General features: G+C 48.7%; 4 protein-coding genes and 2 pseudogenes across 9 annotated transcripts; 3 read left to right on the forward strand and 3 right to left on the reverse strand.

The window, feature by feature from the left end:
- Positions 1-5: 5 nt before the first annotated feature.
- Positions 6-2,434, forward strand: LOC121601953 (annotated as a pseudogene).
- Positions 2,435-2,522: 88 nt separating this feature from the next.
- On the forward strand, positions 2,523-3,621 carry LOC121601950. The gene is made up of 2 exons (XM_041930748.1): positions 2,523-2,533; positions 3,126-3,621. The coding sequence occupies exons 1-2, from the start codon at positions 2,523-2,525 to the stop codon at positions 3,619-3,621; spliced, it is 507 nt and encodes a 168-aa protein (XP_041786682.1).
- A 498-nt stretch (positions 3,622-4,119) lies between these two features.
- LOC121601951 lies at positions 4,120-4,692 on the forward strand. Its single transcript, XM_041930749.1, has one exon. The coding sequence runs from the start codon at positions 4,120-4,122 to the stop codon at positions 4,690-4,692; it is 573 nt and encodes a 190-aa protein (XP_041786683.1).
- A 335-nt stretch (positions 4,693-5,027) lies between these two features.
- Positions 5,028-6,097, reverse strand: LOC121601956. The gene is made up of 2 exons (XM_041930757.1): positions 5,935-6,097; positions 5,028-5,817 (listed from the first exon to the last, which is right to left on the reverse strand). The coding sequence occupies exons 1-2, from the start codon at positions 5,945-5,947 to the stop codon at positions 5,285-5,287; spliced, it is 546 nt and encodes a 181-aa protein (XP_041786691.1). The 5' UTR covers positions 5,948-6,097; the 3' UTR covers positions 5,028-5,284.
- Positions 6,098-6,618: 521 nt separating this feature from the next.
- On the reverse strand, positions 6,619-10,996 carry LOC121601955 (annotated as a pseudogene).
- A 1-nt stretch (position 10,997) lies between these two features.
- On the reverse strand, positions 10,998-20,873 carry LOC121601954 (mitochondrial uncoupling protein 4-like). Of its 6 annotated transcripts, XR_006006228.1 has the most exons (7): positions 18,460-18,788; positions 14,674-14,936; positions 13,997-14,106; positions 13,422-13,907; positions 13,120-13,338; positions 11,252-11,558; positions 10,998-11,139 (listed from the first exon to the last, which is right to left on the reverse strand). XR_006006228.1 is itself a non-coding variant. In XM_041930755.1 (6 exons), the coding sequence occupies exons 3-6, from the start codon at positions 14,884-14,886 to the stop codon at positions 13,164-13,166; spliced, it is 984 nt and encodes a 327-aa protein (XP_041786689.1). In that variant the 5' UTR covers positions 14,887-14,936; positions 19,231-20,158; positions 20,292-20,873; the 3' UTR covers positions 11,765-13,163. The 6 variants fall into 6 exon arrangements, 5 of the variants coding, with proteins under 5 accessions (XP_041786689.1, XP_041786687.1, XP_041786686.1 ...); XM_041930755.1 differs by lacking the exons at positions 10,998-11,139; positions 11,252-11,558; positions 18,460-18,788 and adding exons at positions 19,231-20,158; positions 20,292-20,873 and having other exon boundaries at positions 11,765-13,338; XM_041930753.1 differs by lacking the exons at positions 10,998-11,139; positions 11,252-11,558; positions 18,460-18,788 and adding an exon at positions 19,231-20,873 and having other exon boundaries at positions 11,765-13,338.
- Positions 20,874-21,185: the final 312 nt, after the last annotated feature.

A 21,185-nucleotide genomic window follows, 5' to 3' on the forward strand; every position in this document is an offset into this window, starting at 1 on the left:
CCACGTTTATCGAAAAGAACGCAGCAGTATATCTGAAACCGCACGAACTACACGACACAAATCTCGTGATCGATGTCGACAACCTGTGCGTGCAGCTGTTCAAAAGATCTCAAAAGGTTGGGCTCGCCTTGGGCGGCAACTACGACGCGTACTACGCACGGTGGTGGACTTTTTCGACAAGCTGCAGCTGGTGAACGTGGTCCCGTACGTGCTGCTCGACGGTGGCTACGAGTCGCGCAAGATCGCCATCGTGCGGTACCGGATGCAGCAGCGCATACTGAAGATGAAAGGCTTTCACGTGCCCGCGATCAACAGCGCAACGCCCCAGATGCTGCGAGAAGTGTTCGTCGACGCAATGCGCGAGTCGGGCGTTGCGTTCATGCTGCGCGCGTTCGAGGCGGACGATGAGGTGGCCATCCTGGCCGCAAGCTCGGCTGTCCCGTGCTGAGCTACGATTCGGACTTTTACATCCACGACGTGCAGTACATCCCGTACGTGACGCTGTCGAGCAAGGTGTACCGCAAGGTGTCGGACAGGGAGGGTGAAAACTTTAAGGTTGGCATTGTGGAGCGAAAGCAGACGAAAAAGGCGCGACAACGGGGCGATGGGGTAAAGTATATCGCTCAGTGCGGCGATCAGGACGTGGTGGAAGGTGAAGGAGAGGTGGAAACGTACTCCTACCTCGACTGTTGCCTGTACACGATCGACAATTTGACTGGGGCCGCACGACCAGCTAGGGAAAGAGATGATCCCACTGTTTGCCGTCCTGCTGGGGAATGACTACATCGAACGGAATGTGCTACGGGCGTTTTATGAGGCAATAAGTACTGGCCGGGTGAACCGGAAAATCAATCAGCAGGAGCGTCGTCTGAAGGTGATTCTGAAGTGGCTGCAGAACCACACGTTTGAATCTGCAACGCGGGCGATCATACGACACATTAAGGGCGAGCAAAAGCAGCAAGTGTACCGGCAGATACTGACGGCGATCCGTGGCTACAATTGTGAGGATTGCGTCGCGTTGCATTATTTCGTTTGCAGGATCAAACAGCGCAAGAAACGCCACTGGAAGACGATGAGATTGAAAAGGATCTTCAACACGTTTGGGAGCGATTGCTGATGGCGAAGAAACGATGGAAACGGTCGACGAGGCAAGCTTTCTCGATAGTGAGGAAGAGGAGGAGGAGGAGGAGGAGGAGGAAGCTGCATCGAACGAAGGACAAAAGGAGAAAAGCAAAGACGACCAGGAAGATGAATTGTCACGACACAACTCCTGTGATGAGGAGCACGACAAGGATGAAAATGATCTCGTACAAGAAGAATCTGACGCGGAAGAGATCATTATGGACGGACATGAGCCGTTGATTGGCCGGAGCTGAAGCGCAACAAGTTCACCGACCGGAACTGGCCGGACTGGTTCAAGCGCATCTATAGCGCGGCCCAAGTGCCACGCTTTTTGGCCGATTTGATCCTTCGAATTTGTACATCAACTATCCCCAGATCGAGGACGTTAAGCGGCAGGACAGTAACAGGCTAAGCGGTCCTATTTTGCGAACCGTGTTTGCGATCCTCAAACAAGCTTTAAAGTAAAAACGACCGAGTTTAAGTACGTTACGCGACGGGTGCCCGGTACGGTGTGTGGTGAACGCTACCGTTACCGATGCCTGTCTGCCCGCAGGGGTCGTATACGATCCTGCCAAGCTGCCAAACGTTACCATCCTGCGGAAGCTGTTCGAAGCCGCTGGGATCGAAAAGTGCGACGAGCTGTTTGAAACGATCCGCAGCGTGCCCAGCAATTTGCGGCTTTACTTTCTGGCGATCATCTACTGGGCGAAGAACTGTCCCGACGTAAACTTGGCGCACGTGCATGCGCTCGTGGTGTGCATTTTGCAGCTTCAATTGTGGATAAGGCGCTGAAAAGTTTGAACCGAAACGTGGACCAGTTTCGCCAGGCGCATCGGGAGTATTTGGAGCAACAGCGACAAACAAGCAAAACGACGAACAGTCTACAGGGAAGCCGGACGTGGCATTTAATCGAACGTTCTACAATAAGCTAGCGAGCGGAACTTCCCGTGCGTCGGCATTGCTCGCTTACGACCATTTGATACAACACTTTTCGTACAAAGAAGAGGAGGTCAGGGGAAGGCGTAAGATGTGGATCGAGGCCGGCACCATGCACACACTGGCCAGCTTCCAGTCGGTTTGCTTCAATCTGTACGCTCTCACGCCGTTGCTGGGCTATCCGGTGGAAAATCTACGCATGCACGAGCTGTACAACACGCTGTTCGTGTACAACGTGTACGAAGGGATGAAGAACCGGGCGGACCTTGGTGAGTACGAGCGTACGGTGATATTCCGCCACTCGCCAACACTTTACCGCGGCGGTTTGCGTGATGGTGCGGTTTGTGGAAACCTACGTACCGGAGCTGAAGAGTAGAACGGTGAGGGCGAAGACGGGAAGGCAGCGAAACGGAAGGAACAGTCGGTAGCGCACGTGCAACCGATCACGGTTCCACCGGCAAATGATGGGACGAAGGCAAGAAGGACGAGTCGAGCGAAAGCGATGATGGGGAGGGGTTCGTTGATGTGAACAATAAATTCAGTCAGCTTCTATTGGCAGGTTGAACTTTAGAAACAAAGTTGGGTGTTGTAAATTATATAGAAAACCGTTAAATTAAGTAAAAATTAAAAAAGATTTGTTTATATATTTTTTGAAAATTTTGTCGGTTAGTAATACGATATTTTCCATATTTAATGAAGCCCCTCAAATGTGTTTTGAATTTAATTAGGCAAAACGAAAATTATAAATGCGCATGCAACGAAGAGCATGAACACGTGAAGCCGCATGACCACGTGCTCTGGAATTTAAAACCGCTGTGAAAGGCCCTCCCCTCCCTCTATCATCAAAGCAACCGCGATGAGCATATTAGCAACGGTCGGTGGGGGGATGCAAGCATGCAGGGCATGCTGCCCGAGCGCAACATACATTTTGGGGGGTGTGCGTGCTTATTTTGGGGAGTGCGCATTTGATGGTGCTGTGTGTGTGTGTGTGTGTGTGTGTGTGTGTGTGTGTGTGTGTGTGTGCGTGTTATTATTGAACCAAAATTGCGACATCGCGGCGCCATCAGTCTGACATTCAGTGTGCGCTTGTGTTGGGAGGGAACGGAACGCATCCGCACCAGAAGAGATCCCCGAACGCCAGAGCAGTGCAGAGGCTATGTGGGGCGTAGTGAGCCACCACCGCTGTATCCGTCCTACGGCTACAACGACTGCTACAACTGGAGCGGTGCCCGGTGGGTACTGGCAGCGGAAGGTGTCGTACCGCCGGAAGCGGTCGTTGCAGGCTACGAGGGCGAAACGACCTACATCGGAAGGGCCAAGCATCGGAAAGCGATTGTCCCGGGGCGGGTGATACCATCGAAGAAGGCCTGTCTGATCGTGTCCGAGGGGTTGGAGCACGTCGTTCACGACTATCAGGTGCTGTGCGGGTACGACGGGCGGTTCGTGCAGACGAGCGGCGGGTACTGTCCGATAGGGTCCCTGCAGGGTGGCGTGACCAAGCGCGGCAAACCGATATTCATCGGGTTGGTGCGCATGGGGCTGGTGACGGTGTCGGAAGCATAGTGCCGGACGAGTTTTGCTGCCAGGCCGTATTAATGAATTCTGAGAAGATTCAACGATTACGAAATTTTCGTGTCCAAAGCGAAGTATAAGGGTGCCTTTGATGAGTCTTAAAAAAAGGGGGCGTTTGTGGTTCGTGTCGAACAAAAACACATTTAATATGCTTAACGGTGCAGTGCTAAGTGTAATCAAAATGTTTATTTAAAGACAAAATGCGAGTTGGTTTTTACAACCCCTAATTTCATAAATATCCCCTGACTCTGTGTTTGTGTGTGTTGAAGGCAATGCAAAATCTGCAACAACCAAAGCGAAGAAATATTCTCAACGGCGATAGTATGTGTGATATGTTTTCGCCGAATTCCACATATACATGTACCAAAAGAAGGATTAATGACGGCTTGATGGCTTGATCTTCTTGATACTCGTGCAACGAACAACATTGCTTAAGCGTGAACAAGTGTACTTTGATTGCGAAGTGTGAAACTTCCCCAGCAATTAACCATGTGTAACCGCCAGTTCACGCTCACTTTACGTACAACGTACAACCGTCGCAGGGGTACACCGAGCACGCCTACCTCGATAATGCCCGCTGGGTGCAGGCGGCCGAAGGGCTGGTACCGCCCGATGCGGTCGTCGGGGCTACGAAGGCGAAGTGACGTTCATCGGGCGGGCGAAGCATCGCGGCTCGATCGTGCCGGGCCGGATCGTACCCTCGAAGAAGGCGTGCTGCGTCGTGTGGGGTGGCGAGGAGCACACCAATCCGACTACCAGGTGCTGTGCGGGTACGAGGGCCACTTCGTACACGTCGGTGGCGGCTACATCCCGAACGGAGCGCTGCGGGGCGGTGTGTCCGAGCACGGCAAGCCGCTCTACATTGGGCTGGTGCGCCTGGGATCGACGACGGTCGTTGGCAAGGTGCAGCCGGAGCACTCCTGCTGCTACATCGCGGTCGGTGGGGTCGAGAAAGCTTTCCGCGAGTACGATGTTTACGTTCCACTGCCGGCTTTAATCAACCAGTGCCTGGGCGCTGAAAGCGCAACGTTTTCACGTCCACCCTCCGGGAACATGACATGACACCGGGAACACGACTACCTCCTCTGCTGCATTTTTTTGAATGATAAACCGTTTCGCGTCACCATACAACCAGCTTGTATTTAGCGTGCAGTTTAATAGTTTACAAATAATCTTTTGTTTTCTTTCTCCAGTCCCCAGTCCCTACAGCCGATAGTGCGCTATGCGTTTCACTATCTGGTTTGAAAATTTTTACACAGCCATTATCTAAGTTTCCCTTTTCGGTGGTGGCAACCTTCCATCCGATGCGATTTTATCGGACATTGCTGTCATACGCCATTTCGGTTAATATTGTGATTATTTGGATAATTTTAATATTTTAAACATTATAAAAAAAACTGATACTGTTCCTACATAACTTACACAATTACGATGACAGATAAGATCAGATGCGACGATCCGACGGAATCAAGGAGTTTTGATTCCGTCGTACGACGAAATCGCACGCCCGACATTATCGGTCAAATCCCATATAAATTTCGTCCGTTAAAATCGCATCGCATGGGCCAACGCCACCGCCCCCTTAAGCGTAATTCGTCACCGACATCGTCGCCGCACGAGTATAATATATCTATGTACCAGTCGGTGCCGTGTTTCACTGCTGAGATTTGATGAACACTTCAAAGTTGACGTGCGGTTCCTCCTTCCTGTTGTACGGTATGTAGCAGACGGAGTGCGATCGCTGCACCTTCCCGCAGACCAGCTGCCCGTCCACCGCTACCCGCCCGATGTACAGCGGTTCGCCCTGCTCGGACACACCGGCCGGCGTTGCCCGCAGCAGCACGTTCGTCTCGGTGCACGGCACAAACTCCCCGGCGGTGCACAGGATCTCGCACACCTTCTTCTCGTGCGCCTTGCCGCCCCACGGAATGTAGCACACCTTCTTGGCCGGGTTGATGAAACCGGGCGTGACCGAGCCGGCATGTTCGGCCCGGCCCAGGTACAGCTTCGTGCGCTTGCTGTTGCCACACTCGACGGCACTGGGCGGTAGCGGGCCACTGTCCTGGTACGGTACCCATTTCATGCTGTGCAGCGCGTCCCACCGGTGGAGCTGCTGCTTGCGGGCGGTGCGCGGGTACCGGTCGTCATCGTGAATGTCGTAGAAGTGGATGTGCCGCGGCGTGGACGCTGCAAAACGAATAGGTTAGCGGTGAGTCATCAGTCCACTACTCAGGGAAAGGTAACAGGCGCCAGGCACGGAGTTTTTAGCAATGGAAGAAACATAAAGCGAAGCGAAACACTTACTGTAATTCACCATGTTGTAGAATAAAGGCTACGGGTTTTGTTAGAACGCCCTTTCCGGAACGATCCTTAGGATTGCTTGATCAGCGCTCACTGCACCTGCATCGCAATTTCATGCACAACTTTTGCACAACTGGACATTCCACCTTGCGACGGCTGCTTTGAGATGATCGGAAGGGGTGAGCGCGCACTGTCATAACAAGTGAGCACGTCGTGAGTAAAGTCGATGCAGTGAGAAGCTTTGCTCATGGCAGGTGCAACAGGTTGGAATGGTATTTTGAGCTTTTATTAAATTACATTTTTTTTACGTGTGGCTATTTTGCTGTATTCTTACTACTTTTTGATAACTAGACACTAAAACTAGCCTGTTTATAAATTGTATGTTCATGAGCATTGCGGTGAGTTGCACTCATGAGTGAATGTAAACAAATGAGGAAGATGTAACTCACTCGTGAGCAATCGCCGAACGTTTGATTTGACCGTTATGTCGACAAAGTATTAGAGTTGGAGTGCATTGTGGATTGTTTGTAAATGTTTACATTTTGTTGACTAATAGAAACACGTATTTATATCCTTTTAAAGCCATTTCTTCTGATAAAGAGATTCTGTTTTATTATTTCCTTCAATGTGTGCATGCATTACACAAAAAGTGTGCTCACTGGCCAACAAAAATAAATAAATGCGCCGTTCCTGTTACTTTAGATCATTTATTTTAACGAACTGCCTCCCTGCTACTGCACTGAAAAGGGTTATTATACTGTTATCTCGTTGTGGGGTATCATAAATATCTAAAGCTACATCGCTTATAACATTTGCAGGCATGCGCTTTTTAAAAGTAAGCTCGACCCCGTTGCTCTGCTTCTCCTCCGACTTGACTATGTGTGCGTGTTTGACTGTGCGTTTAACTGCGTGCTGCGCCATGTTTACATGTAAGATGTGTTGGTGTGTGGGTGTATGTTTAAAGCATAATTCTAAAACATCTCCCTCGCCACCCCCTGCAAAGGCAGTGGCGCAAAGGGTTAACGCATATTGGTAACGGACCTCCCTGTGCCGCTTTGGACGCCCCCCCTAAGGACTGACGAAGATCTCGTACTCGGCGAACGCAAGCTCCTGACCGCCGTACGGAATGTAGCAAACGCCGTGGGACGGCTGCACCTTGCCCACCGTCACCGTGCCCTCGTGCGTCACCCGCCCAATGAACAGCGGCTCACCGTCCTCGGACTCGCCGGCCGGCAGGGCCGTGGGCGGAATGTCGCTACCACTCGCCGGCACAAACTCGCCCCCGAAATCGCACAGCACCTCGTACTCGGCCTTCGGGTTCTCGGCCCCACCCCACGCAATGTAGCACACACCGTGCGAGGCGACCACCTTGCCGGGGATGATGCCACCCTCGTGCTGGGCCCGCCCAATGTACATATCCTCACCGTCCGAACCACCGACCACTGCGTTCGGTGGAATTTCCCCATTAGCCGCCGCAACCCAGCAGGCAGCACCACCAGCACTCAGGGCGGCGGCCGTCGGGGCCGATGGGCTCGCCTGCTCCGAGGCCGGTTCAATCAGCCACGATCCGGTCGCACCCCAGCCCGTACAGAAACCGACACAGTTGATCGGGAACGGTTCCGGGTTCTCGTACGACAGGAAGGCAGCGGCCGATCCTTCATTACCGACCGTAACCACCTGAAAGGGAGGAGGAAATTTAAATTAACATTTATTTTGCTTCGATTCGACGCGACAAAACCGAAACTCACATTATCCTGCCAACGGATCCAGAAGCCCCGGAACTCGCCCGCATTCAGAATGTCGGGCGTTTCCACCTCCGCCACGTCCGGCTTGGTGCGGTTCTTGCGAATGACCGACTTGGTGTTCTTCCAGCCACCAATAAACACCTCCAGCATCGGGTCCGACTCCTCCGGTTGGTGGTGAGCGCGATGTGGGCATCGTTCGGTGCGCGCACCTTGAAGTTGACCACCCCGTTGCCGGTTGGCACGAAGCGGTACTCCAGCTTGTCCTCCGTTTCCAGCTCTAGGTAGTTTCGCAGTTCAGATGGTATGGAAATAGAAAAAAAATGGAACGGTTGTGGAACGATATTAAAGGGGCCGTGTCGGAGAAGGGAGAAAAGGGGGAAAACCTGCACAGTAGCACCTCATTCTCAGTTCCCATACATAAATCAAGCTACACAAGCGAAACTGTTAAAATCGCCACAAACCCCTCATAAACCTTTCTATATTTATGTTGCACCCTCAGGCACCATTAAACCGCCCCTGTATTGGCGCATTGTGTGTGTGAGAGACGAACGAAAAACGTACACGCGATCTACTTACCGATCGGGTCACGTCGTTCGATTGGTGCACCGGAAACAGTTTCAACGCTACCCCCCACTGGACAGCTTTGTTTGTGGTTGCTGTTGCTGTTCCAATGGTTCCTCCTCTACCACCGCTGCCTTTGCCGTCCCGTCATGCTCTTCAGCCACGTGGCCATCGTCACCGGCATCGGCAGCAGTACTAGCAGCAGCATGGTTAGTTACAATCTTTTTCTCCTTGTATCGACGGTGCGCAACCGGATCTTTTGCGATGTGTGGGTGCAGTATTAGATGATGAACAAGATGTGGATGATTTTTGCGACCAAATTGAAAACGGGAAGCGTTAGACAAATTTTGAATAAAAAGCGCCCACGTGGTGATGGTTGAAATGGTTTCAAAATCGCTCAATCTCTCTTTGGCTAGGTCTAGTACATTCCAGCAAACGGACCCATCATTGTTGACCTTATCTTAGTCAAAGCTAGTTTGTAACAATTGAAGGTGCTAATTGACCGTTTCTCCACCGCTTGCCGGCTGCCCAAGCATGAGTCGCTCGTTAGCGCGCGCATTGCTTTTGCGCTAAGCAGTCGAGTACTGTGTAAAATGTAACACCTAAGTGTATTGTTGTTATTCTAACTTTCTAACATGATGGTAAGGAAGAACATTTTTTCTTTTTTTTTTGTTAATAAAAAACTCGGAATCTGATTCATGATGTTTGGCACCGAACTTGGCACCACTTTCCAGAGAACGGAGCTTCTCATTCTGCGGTCCCCTTGCATACGCTCGTAAAATGGCACACTGGTACACACGCTTGGTTGGGCACAGCCGAAGTAGAACAGAGATTGTTTTCTTCTGCGCGTACTTTTGCATTTTTTTGTTCGATGTTTCTGACTGAAAATAGTTTTTTCTTCGTTCGTTCCCACTTTCCTCTTGATTGATTCAAAGCAAAGGGTCAACAACAGGTTATTGCTTCGTGGACCTCTTATTTCTATACACGAAACAGTACTGGCGAAATCGATACAAAAGCAAAACCTTAAAGGAATTTCTCCCAACAAAAACTCCAAAAACAAAACCGTCGCATTGCATCATCATCACCAAACCAACCGGTGAGATAAAAACTGGTGAACAAAAATCGATCGATTTTTGGGCATGTCGTCGTTTCGTGTTGTATTTTTCCTCTACGTTAGCTGCATAAATGAAAATAACACATCGTGTCCACATGGATTATCTTCTTTCGCTACTTTAAACTTCTTCTTCGAGATTGGCCATTAACATATCGATGTTGCGAAGTTTTTGGTATGCGGCAGGTGCAACCGGCCAGTTCCCCCAACTGCCCGGTGTCCATTTGGTCAACCATAATCGGCGATGGTGCGTACGAAGGAGGGAAAGGGAAAATATGCGCTTACCGGTGCACTTTCGGAATAATTTAGCCATTTTAGCGCTAGCCGCTAGCCGACTAACAACGATCACCATTGCACCGCACCGGGTTGTGGAACCATGATGATGACGACGATGAGGCAAAGGTAATGCTATAGCGTCATACCGACCGACCTTTTCCATAAAAAAAAGAAAAAAAAAACGTTCTCGAATAACAACCGCATTTTATTAGCAACGGGGGCCGCCAGCCACGCCAAGGAAAGTGGGAGTGCTGTGGGGCCACGTATTCCACAAAGCCCACAATAGTGGCTTGGTTGTGCAGTGGCGGCGGGGGAGTGTGATGGATGCCTACACCCGCGTTGAGCAGTGCACTATTCATGGCGACTTACTAGAGCCGCCTAGCACGAACGTGGAAGACGACGGTGACATCATCAACGTCATCATGGTCATCAAGGGAAAGAGATTTGATCGTATACAAGCAGTCACACGGCAGTCGTTCGACGATCGTGGGCAAATGTGGAATGTTTCGCGACGATAAGCCGGCAGGGAGAGGGTAGAGAGAGGTTGTTGTTGATTAAATTCAACTGCCGCTGACCTCATCGCGTTAAACAAAAATAACGCTTCGATGACCTTCCAAACAGACAAACAAGCAAAACAAAGTAGAAGGGCGACCCCATACGAGGGGAGGGCAGGATGATGTGCATACTTTCGATCGATAGCATCTTCCTACGGTTGGCGTTACCTACCACCGCAAGCTGTGCGGAAACTGTTTCCCTTTCTACCAATCCATATGCACTCGAGCTGACTCATTTGTCTGCAGCGAAAAATCACAAAATTCGCATTTATTTTAGAAACATCCACCTACAGCGGAATGGTGTTTTGTCGTTTTGTTCGGCCCCCCCCCCCCCCTCTCTCTCTCTCTCTCTCTCTCTCTCTCTCTCTCTCTCTCTCTCTCTACTACTTTCACCAAAATGCCGGTCGGGTGACTAGTGTGAAGTGGCCTCTGGGAAACATCTTGAGCGATGGAAGCTCGTTTGTGTTTTTCACACCTTACAAGTGGAAAGCCATCTGCATCATCTGACTCACTTAACTGCGTGATCTTTTTGATCCCTAATTCACTTAACCTAAAGCAGTTTTTCGTTTGTTCACGCTTTTCTGCCACGTTCAATCGACCACTTCCTTCCTTATAAAGCAGCAAACTCTCTCGTAGGTTAGTTCCCCTTTTGCTACTTACCAATGTTGGCCATATTTGTAGCGGTTGGAAAGAAGCTTCTTACGACGACACAATGTAATGGAACGCGCGGGTAGCAGGCAGCAGTGACAACACGACGACAACGCAAAACGAATACACCGACCGGCGTGTGGTTGCGATGTATGTACGAGACTATAACTGTTCGGCGGCTACAGTCGTAATATCCGTTACACTGGGGTTCGTTTTATTTCGCGGGTTAGAGAGAACCGGTCCCGGTGCGACACAACGGCCGCGCGGTAATGCACGAGGTGGCAAAAATCGACGAACGTTGGGATTGTTGTGGCTGCAACGGGAGATGAAAAGATAAATTGTTAGAAAATATTCAAATTCTCACATTATTTTTTCCTTAAATTAAATGGCTTATCTCTAGTATTAATGGTTTACAAGTATCTTACCAGTATCTAAAAATGTTAAAATCTTCGGGTTGATTTTTGATCATAGTGCGGATTGAACGGATTCACGAAATTAGCCATTCAGGTCAAAAGTATCTCTCGTTTTCTACCGCTCTGCCTTGCAGCTGGGCGCATTTTGCTCTCCGTAAAATGGCCCGTAGTCTCTCTGGTCAGCGCTCTGAACCGGCAACATACAGTGTTGTTCAAAAGATTCGCTTTGCCGTTCAATCCGTTCGGACTACGATCAATTATTTTCATGTTGATTTTTGACTTTGTATTATCCGCTTATGAGTAATTTTATGCTTTCTTTCTGAAAATTATACAACATTATATGAGTAAGTTTTGCGATAGCGTAATAAATAATTAGAATAAAAAAGTAATCTTGCGCAAATAAATCAAATATTGGCAAAATCACATCTAGTATACTACTTTAAGTTAGGAATAATGAAAATTAAAACAGAATCTTTAACACAGATGTGATATTCACTAAAGTTGCAATGGAATGTAAGCTCACCATTGGCTATTATTTTCATTTATTTGTCGTACGTTTTACTTCTCTATGTTGCAACCATTTCAAAACTGTAAACCCCTATCCCGTAGGTTGTTGTTGTTGACTAAAGTAATAATTAAACTGCACCAAAGTTCGCTTTATCTAACCTACTCTATGTACAATTTACAATAGTTTCGAGAAGATTCTATATACACGGCTAGTTATGGTTGTGTATAGTAAGGAGTTGATCGGTTGTTTTGGGGACAAACATAACGAATGTCTTCCGTTTCTTAGAGAAGAAGTGATCAGTGATAGCGCTAGATTTATCAACTTGCTTTTGGGCATACTATCGATTAAAACCAAACGATGGTCGTTTGCTAGATCTCACTACTTGCTTTTACCAAAATCCTCATTATTGCTACATGATACTACAGTAGTAACGCTCGTGTAACGAGTTCTGTGCCTTTTTATGCCTGCACCCTTTCCACCGTAAAACATTTAATGCTACATTTTATCGTACAAGGTTTGGTATTGTCGTCGTTGGTTTTCCTTTTTTTATCGTGGGAGTTTGCTAAGAGCTACATTAGGAGATGGTTCTTCCACTCACCGCAAGAAGGCGTAAGGTTACGATTACATATTTGCACATATGCTCGAAGGGTTAAGGAACTTTTAGGAAAAAAAAACATTCTTGCAGAGGAGGAGTGTTTTCGATACAATTTTCATTTTAGTTGACCGTTTCTTCGAGAGGATAGAGGAACATTACTGTTTTGTTTTACTGTACTCCCTGAGCCGTATTGATGTATGACCGGAGAGACGGTGATGATGAAAAACGGACGAATCGACCGCACTTCCAGATGCTGATACGCACATACCAATAATAAACGGAGCAGCAGTTAGGTGTGCTACTGTCGAGGTGAAACCAAAACTTTAATCCAAACACAATTAACCGTACACTAATTGGGACCAAGTTACCATCTACGGCAGCTACCATCAGACCGGCACCGAGCCGGTGCGCCCTTTCTACAAAGAGTCGTTGCTTGTTTTCTCTGACCAAACTATACTCTCTAAATCACAGTTTCAAATAAGAAAACAGCTGAACAACGATAGCTCTCGTTCGTAATTGAAAATGTAGCGAGGAGCTCCATAGCGTGTGGGGACATGCACACGTGAGCTGACAATAATATTTACAACTCAAAACACGCACAAAAGGACATAATACATATAATTAGCTAAAGGCTAAACGATGAAGAACAACGAATGGTGTAACGGAAATGGCACAAAAACGGAAAAATGTGCCAGACAAAAGGGAGCTACTAATCTGTTACTTCGGGATATTTCTGCGAAAAATTGAACGATCGGGAACAGTGTTTAACAAACCTACACTTTGTGCACTTTGTAGTAGCTGTGGTTTTCCTGCTCCTAATCCTAATATCCACTAGCACCAAGGCTGGCCCGTATCTGCTCGAACGAAAGCCAAAACGTTAGCGACCACGGTGCCATACGGATCCAGACAGGAAGGAACCCTTTGTACAGTGCGAAAAAGCCTTCCTTTCCGATGGTTTGCTGCAGACAATCGATCGAACCCTTGTACAGCAGTCCCCTGCAATGAAGCGCGCAATGGAATTAGTGCATGAAATCAGCGTGTGTGTGTGTGTGTTTTTTTTTAAATCTATATCAACTTACCTGCCACTAGCATCCGTCGGTTGGTTCATGATGCGCGTCTTCACGACATCCGCCGGCGTGCCCATCGTTGCCGCCACCAAACCCGCACAGATCGACGACATGATGTGCACCACGTGGCAATCGGGCAGTCCGGTTTTGTGCATGATAAAGTGTTTCACCGTGTCGTAGGTAGTCAGGTCGCCCAGATTCACCAGCGCGGCGCGCTGCACATTCGGCACGCTACCCTTCCACAGCCCAAACACACCGCCGCGGCTAACTATTTTGCGGAACGCGTGTGCCGCACTGTGCACGCGTGGTTCCAACCCCATCGCTCGCCGTTTGCCCTCCATCTGCACGTGCACCTTCACGAGATCGGCGGGCGAAGCGAGCCACTGGGCGAGTGCACCCGCCCCAACGCCGGACAGGGCCGACTGCCAGAGGGAAAAGGTTTCCTTCCCATTGCGCAGCTTCTTGCGGAGGGCGTCGTACGTTACGATGCGAACGCCGCTGGAAGAAAAGAAGATAAAAGTGTTATTTCGTGTTGCGACTTACTATTGCACTGTCCGCTGCAGACTGTTTGGCAGCGCAGTCCCTACCTGTACACAAGATGCCGGTATAGGGCGGGCGTGATACCTTGCCAAAGCTTTAGCGCTCCTTCCTCGCGGATGATGCCGGTAGCGGTTGCAAACATACCACGGTATTTGAGCTGGAAGTGGGAAGATATTGAAAATTCAGATTGTTATTTTGAACTACAAAGCAGGAGTAAGGTGTGGCCTTCTTCAAGAAATTTATCGTTTGACCTTTGACCTACATAAAAAGTCTAGAAAATTGGATTCAAAGTTCAGATAAAGCATAAAAATGTTTGATACATTTTCCAAAATTTCTTCAAAACAAATATTTTTGCCTAATTCTCCAAACAATCTCTACCTATCGTCATAGATCACGTTTTTGTTATTTCAGTTGATTAGGAACATGTCGCCAATTGACAAAATAAATAGTTACAATTGCACCCTTCTAGAACTTCTCAAAAACATCTTATCTCAGTTCCTCCGGGCAACATTGTACTTACTATCCAACATTTCACAATGCTAAACAACACAAACCTATCTCTAATTCTCATCTCTGTCTAAACCTATTGGCCACTTTATCTCGAACGAGTTTGCCCGATAATACGCCACAAAACAGCTCCACAACACAGCACCAGCCAGATTAGATAGGGCACGCGACAGCCACACACTTCGCACTCACACACACACACACACCACCTTCGTACCTTCTTGACGGCACCCTCGGCATCGACCGCTGTTGCCGCCGCCTCGCCCTGTATCTGGAGGCGCGTTTTGGTCAGATCGAGCGGGTAGGTGACCGTTTCGGCAATGCTGGCCGCAAACACCGACACCAGGTAGGTGCACCAGAACGAGTCGGCGTAATGGTACTTGACCGGACGCATCTCCGTCCGGCCGGTGGCCGCCGCCGTCTGCTGCATCGTCGTGTCGCCGTCGCTCGCTGCTGCAGCTGCCTCACCGGTCGATGGTTCTGGTAGGGAAGAAATTGAAAGCAACATATTAGAAGGATTGTTTCAATTATTTGTATCAAATAACTTCAAGCTTCACGTATGTATAAGAAAGGGAATTACGGTATTAAAGTGGTCACGGAATAGAGCGCACGGAAAGCGAACTTGAAGCCAGTGTATTTTAGCGACCTTTCAGACGCAGTGGGTTCATTATCACAGCTGATTCTTCGAGCAGCATGATAATTGCTTCATCAATAATAATGCCTCCACAATAGTGATGGGGAAAATGAAGATTTCGTCGGAATCAATTCCGGCTAGCTCCGAAATTTTATGGAATCGATTCTGGATAGTAGGTCCGGAATCAGTCTCCAGAATCGATTCGGGAACCAATATCGGAATCGGCTTCGGAACCAACTCCGAGATCGGCTCCGGAATTGGTTCCGGAATCGGCTCCGAAATTGGTTCCGGAATCGGCTCCGGAATTAGTTCGGGAATCGGCTCCGGAATTGAAATTGGAATCGGTTCCGGAATTGGCTTCGGAATCAAAATCGGTTCCGACATCGGAATTGGCTCCGAAATCAGAATTGGCTTCGAAACGGAGTCGGTTTGAGCATCTTCATAGTAATGGGCGTTTGGGTCCAATGATCCTATGTGTTGATAGCGACAGCGAAATAAAAATTTACTTGTAAATGATCTATTCACATGAAGACTCGCGGACTTATTTCGCTTTCCACACTTCTTATTTCAATTCAAACCATTCCATTTCTGGAGTCATGTTCTGATTCCGGAGCCGATTCCGATCCTGGAATCGATTTCGGAGTCAAATCCGGAGCCAATTCCGATCCTGGAATCGCTTCCGGAGTTAACTCCGGAATCGATTCCAGAATCGACTTTGGAATCGGCTCCGGATTCAACTCCGGAGTCAGCTCCGAAATCAACTCCGGAATAGGAATCGATTCCAGCATCGGAATCGGCTCCGAAATTGATTCCGAGCACGGAATCGGAATCGGGTAGGTCCGATTCCGAGCTCCCACCACTACTCCACAATCAAACCTTACAACCGAATGCTCTTCTCCGTCGGTGTCGACTTACATCTCGCAAGGTAAAGCCAAATTCCGGCGCAAATGTTCACGCGGACGCGCCACCCAGCACCCAGCCGGCACGGAACGACGGTGATAACTGCTTTGGTAGTGGTTGTATCATCGAGCTAGAGTTACTGTTTGTTGGTTACACACGCGATCGTTTGCCAATTTCATTCGACTCCTCTCCCTTGTATTACAAAACGCCACCCCGCGGAAAGGTGATAAGCCCAAGAGATGGGCGGACAAGGTGCGGTCTGTGTCGCGCGGGCAAGTGATAATGTGCATGAATGCTTTTCGAAAGCGGTAATATGTTTCGTCAATTAAGCTAATACGCAGATTTCGGTGAGATAATAATACTGGTTCGCGGTAGTATCGGCTGGGTGAGCCGACCGTGGACCGTGAAAGTGGCAACGGTTTTGCGGTTATCAGTGAAATTAATCAGGTGCTTCGTGTTTTACTATATGCGGCACAGCTTCTACCGGCTGTTATCAATGGCCATAGTTGTTATAAATAGTGCAAAAAATGCGATTTGTAACAGAATGCTGATCACCTGATCAATAATCAAATGGACAATCTTATTCTATGTCGTCATATTTCGACTGAGCTCATGTCCTATTCTGTACCACTTCTTTGATTTTCAGCTGATCACATCCACAATTACACTCCAACATGAGGCTATCGATTATCTTATCATAAAAAAACAAAAACATTTCGCATAAATCATTTGCTTTGTGTTTCAAACCCAACAGCTCATTAGAAAAGGTAAGCTGCACACCACACCCCCTCTGGTTTGAGTTTTCCATTCCGAAGTTCAACGACGTCACCCCATCCAGGGTGACCCCGATGGGACGATGACGCAAAAGCCTAAACCAGGCAGCGTTTCTTCGTTTGTTCGCTTTTTTTTTTTGGTCGCTCCAAACAATTTGCCGTTGCAAAAATAACAACGCCACAAACGGTGAATATTGTTATCGATACCGACCGACCCTCCCATGTCCATGTGGTGGTTGTTCGTGGTGGTGGTGTACAACATCTCTGACGCGTCCGTACCGTTTGACCTCCGCGAGAAGGGGGCTCGTCCGTTTCGCGGGCTGAAACGAGTGAGGAGACAACCGACAACCGGGGGTTGATGGGTTTTAATCGAAAAATTGATAGCAATTTATTGCGAGGCCAGGCGGCCTCAGTTGCCGAAAAGCAGCATACATCACCACACATCACCGACACCAATAGCAGGCGCAGCCAAGCACTAAAAGCCAAGCCCCAGAATGGTGCGCTGCCTCTCTATCGCCAAAAATAAACAATCGCATACCGAATCGCTTCCCGCTACTTGCCAAACCTGTGCAGGCTTCCCGAGCACATTGCACGCCCTTTTTCTTTCTTGTTGTTGTGACGCTGCTTTCCTGCTTCATTGTAGACATGTTTCAGACGTACGGAATTGATGCTTCTTTCTTATTCTCCGTTCGCCCCTTCGCACGATAAGACAGGAAGAATGCACGTTGTTCAGTAAACAACAGCAAAAAAAGGGCTCGTTGCCCTTCTTCGTCGCACTGAATACATTGAACTCAACTAGGGCGACGTCTTTGTAAGGCATAGAGAGAGAGCGGCTTAAAGCGACGCACCACAGCAAGACATTGCACTTGAGGGAAGAGATCCAATTATCTTCCTCAGAGGAATGGGAGAGATCATGTCAGTGATCGCGCTTGCAGCTGAGAATCACACACGGAATCACCGACACGGGAAAGGATTTGTTTTTAAATTTAGGTCCTCCCGTCACTTCCTTACTCTGCTAGATGCGGCTTTCGTCTATTCTGTTGTGTAAGAAGACGTGCACGTGCTGCATTTGAAGGACAGTTTCACACTGCAAACACGTTAGTAACACCTAGGCGAGTGCCGGAAAATATAGACATACTGCTTTCACGAGTCTTATTCCGGGTGTTGGATTTTTGTAAGTTTGCCAAAGTGACAGAAATCTTCACATTCCCCTCGATCTCACACGATCATCACCATCCCCATGGGATAGACAAATTGTCACTGCTATTCGAACGGCCCTCAATGTCCTTTGCCTCTTTTTGCCAGATCGGGTGAGTCACTGGAATTTTCCTTCCTACCGGACGCATGGGAGCGATTTCCTGTTTGAGGCAGCGTTAGCGTAACGATTTCCAATCGCATTAGCATACCCCCGGGTGCCTCGGTGCTTGCTTCCAAACGAACTGTCCTTTTGCGTTTAACGGACGAGGAAGGACTGGCATGAGAAATCGATTTGTTTCATGAATATTACAATCAGAAATGAAGCAAGTCGACACATCAGGTTAAGCCAATCGATGTTTTGTGTGTGTGTGCGGGGCTAACACTGTGTGGTCTAACCCTCGGTAGTGGTAAAAGGAAGGATGATAAAGCTATAGCGCACAATAGCAACGCTTCCACGGGATATGAACAATAGTGAGTTAACTTGCCGTTCGTAACTTACTGTCATTCTCCGCAACGTTGCGCGCCACCACCATGTTCGTTTCGTTACACTTCACTTCCGTTGTACCGGCGGTTACGGATCAAATCAAATTATCTGAAATCACTTTATATCCGATTCCGACCCGTTTCAGCGTGACCCGTCCATCGCCATATTGCTCATAGTGGCACCGGCAGAGAGACAACGATCGGACGCGACTACTTCTGGTGGCCGCCAGCAAACACACCACAACCGTGTCTAGGAACACGACTACCGTTCGGCTGCAACGCCTACTATACGCCGAGAATCTAGCGCTTCACGAGCTCTCCTGCGTTCGGGGATGATTGCATCCCTTCGAAACGTCGCCATCTAAGCAAGCGGACCCGCAAACATGCAAAAGAATCTCAAGCGTAAGGGCACCGGATGACTGCCGCAACGAGCGACTCGTGTACCGGCACACCAAAACCACACACACACACACACACACACCTACGGTTGCCTTCGGGAGGTTGGTTTATAAATAGGCTGTTTGTCGCCAAAATTGGTAGCCAAAAAAAAAAACGCAAACAAGACAACAACCACAAACCGGATGCGCCTGTTGGTCTGTGCTAGTCGATTGTGTTGCACGGCGATTTGCGGATGCTAAACATACAGCAGAAGGGGTTTAAAGGGTTTCAGTTGGCCGTTAATAATCCGACAGCCTGAATTCGACAAGAACAGTTTTTTGCATTTGCATACCCTAAAACTAGATCGACGCTAGAAATGGTTTACATGTAAAAAAAAAGATGAACTTACCGCTTGTGCAGCCGGGACCGCGTTGGAGTGCTCGTTAAAATGGACTAAAGGATCGCCCCGAATACCCTCCTCTTCCACAGGTGCATTCGACACGCCAGGCACCGGGATTTAATGGGCTGCTCGAGGAGATGATGCTGATGCCCTTTAAGAAATTTTCCTGTTTTTTCCTAGCTTAGGTCAGCTTTTTTGTCACCAAAAATCATCTAAATGTTCGATGCTCGCTGTTTTCACCATTCTCCGTTTTGTGGAACCGTTGATTGCCTCCAACCGTCCAAGCATCAATTTAAAAACAACTGCCTACTGCTTGGCCTATTTTTCTTAGCGGATTTGCAAAGCCTGAACCAGCCCGAAAATAGTACCTCCCCCCCGTGGGGCCGGGTGGGTTATGATTTTTGTTTATGTTTCTTCCTGCAAAATCCAACGGTTTCGTCGCCGTCCCGAGGAGTTGCCGGTTTATCGCACGGTTGTCATGGAGAAGGATGGAGTAAAATGCTCGCGCTGCCGTTGTGAGTGGCTATGTGTGCCCCCGTTGTTACAGCAGTGCTGGTAGTAGTAGTGGTGTTGTGGTGGTGGTGGTGGTGGTTGTGTTGTTTGGTGGTATCGTAGTAGAAGAAAGTGCGTAGTCGCGTTGCATTCACACTGGCATTACATAATAATGTTCGCTATTGCAACGGCTTTGGCAAATGAATGCAGCCGAGCGGCGAGCGAAGTCTCGTGTTTTAGGTCAGCAACCCTCGGCATTCAAGAGCCCTTCGAAGAGTGAAGGTGTTGGCGGTGATGAGGGGGTGGCGAGGGGGTGGAATGATGTTTTGAATCGATTATTGTACGCTGGGACAAAGGAAACTGGCAGTCGAACATCCAAAGACGAAAAGTATGATTTTACACATTTCGCACAGAGCAGAGCCGGTGGCCGCACCAATGCCAGGAACTTTCGAAACGGGGACAAACCGGAAAGAAACACTTATGTAAACATGTACACACATTCACCGACACACACACACACACACGCACGGTCGAACAAAAACGAACACACTTTGTTCTACACGCGCCAATTTCCTTACCAACCCTTTAACAACGTTCTAAAAGAAAGCTTTTCCTCAGGTTAATGATCAGCACGTACTGTCCACTGGTGGCCATCGTGGTGTGCCGTTGTGCTTGACACGATTGCACTCGCCCCCGCCGCCCTCGATACGGCACACGGAACTTTGGACTGGCTCGATGGCACCCCGCACTTCACAACCAAAAGCCACTCCACGACCCCGGAGAGCGGGTAAATATTTGGACACTTTGGTGGGTGTGCACGCGGTCGGCTAGCACAGCAAGCGGGTTCAGTTCGGTTCGAAACAAAACGGCGACATGTTTTCGCCCTCGCGGACGACACACAAATGATGGCGATGGTGGTGAGGTAGCCCGGAGCACGGTCCAATGTTTTCCATGCTGTGCGTGTGTGCCGCGAGTCAGCTGTTCCGCTCCGACTGCAGCTGTGTGCCGGCCTGGGGGATGGGGTAGGCGGGGACGAGTTTGTTTTTATGGATGAGCGGTCGGTTTTGGGAAGTAATAGCAGCTGATGTACGTTCGGTTGCGTTACTTTATGGCGAAAAAGTTAGAAATTCCGTGCTAATTTGTTGCCAAACAAATCGTATCGTGCGAGGGAAAACGGCTGTCAGGTTGGGGATTTGATTGCGAGCTGTCATTTGTCTGAACTGTATACACCTTTGGTGATAGGGTTGGTAGAAAAGTTTGGATTGCAATTTGTATTCTGTAATTTTAGTTCGATAAATTGCACGGAATGGGATTGAAATCGAATTTTGTGGCTTATTAGGATAAAATCGATGCTTTATGATGGATATCATTAGCATTTTAATTCAAATTATCAATTTGAAATATATTTTCAGATAGGGCGTTGCACGACTACCGGGGTGATATCAACCGAAAACTGAATAAATCGGGCCCTT

The sequence above is a fragment of the Anopheles merus genome, unplaced genomic scaffold, assembly GCF_017562075.2.
Source record: "Anopheles merus strain MAF unplaced genomic scaffold, AmerM5.1 LNR4000242, whole genome shotgun sequence".
In the NCBI taxonomy this organism is placed as follows: domain Eukaryota; kingdom Metazoa; phylum Arthropoda; class Insecta; order Diptera; family Culicidae; genus Anopheles; species Anopheles merus.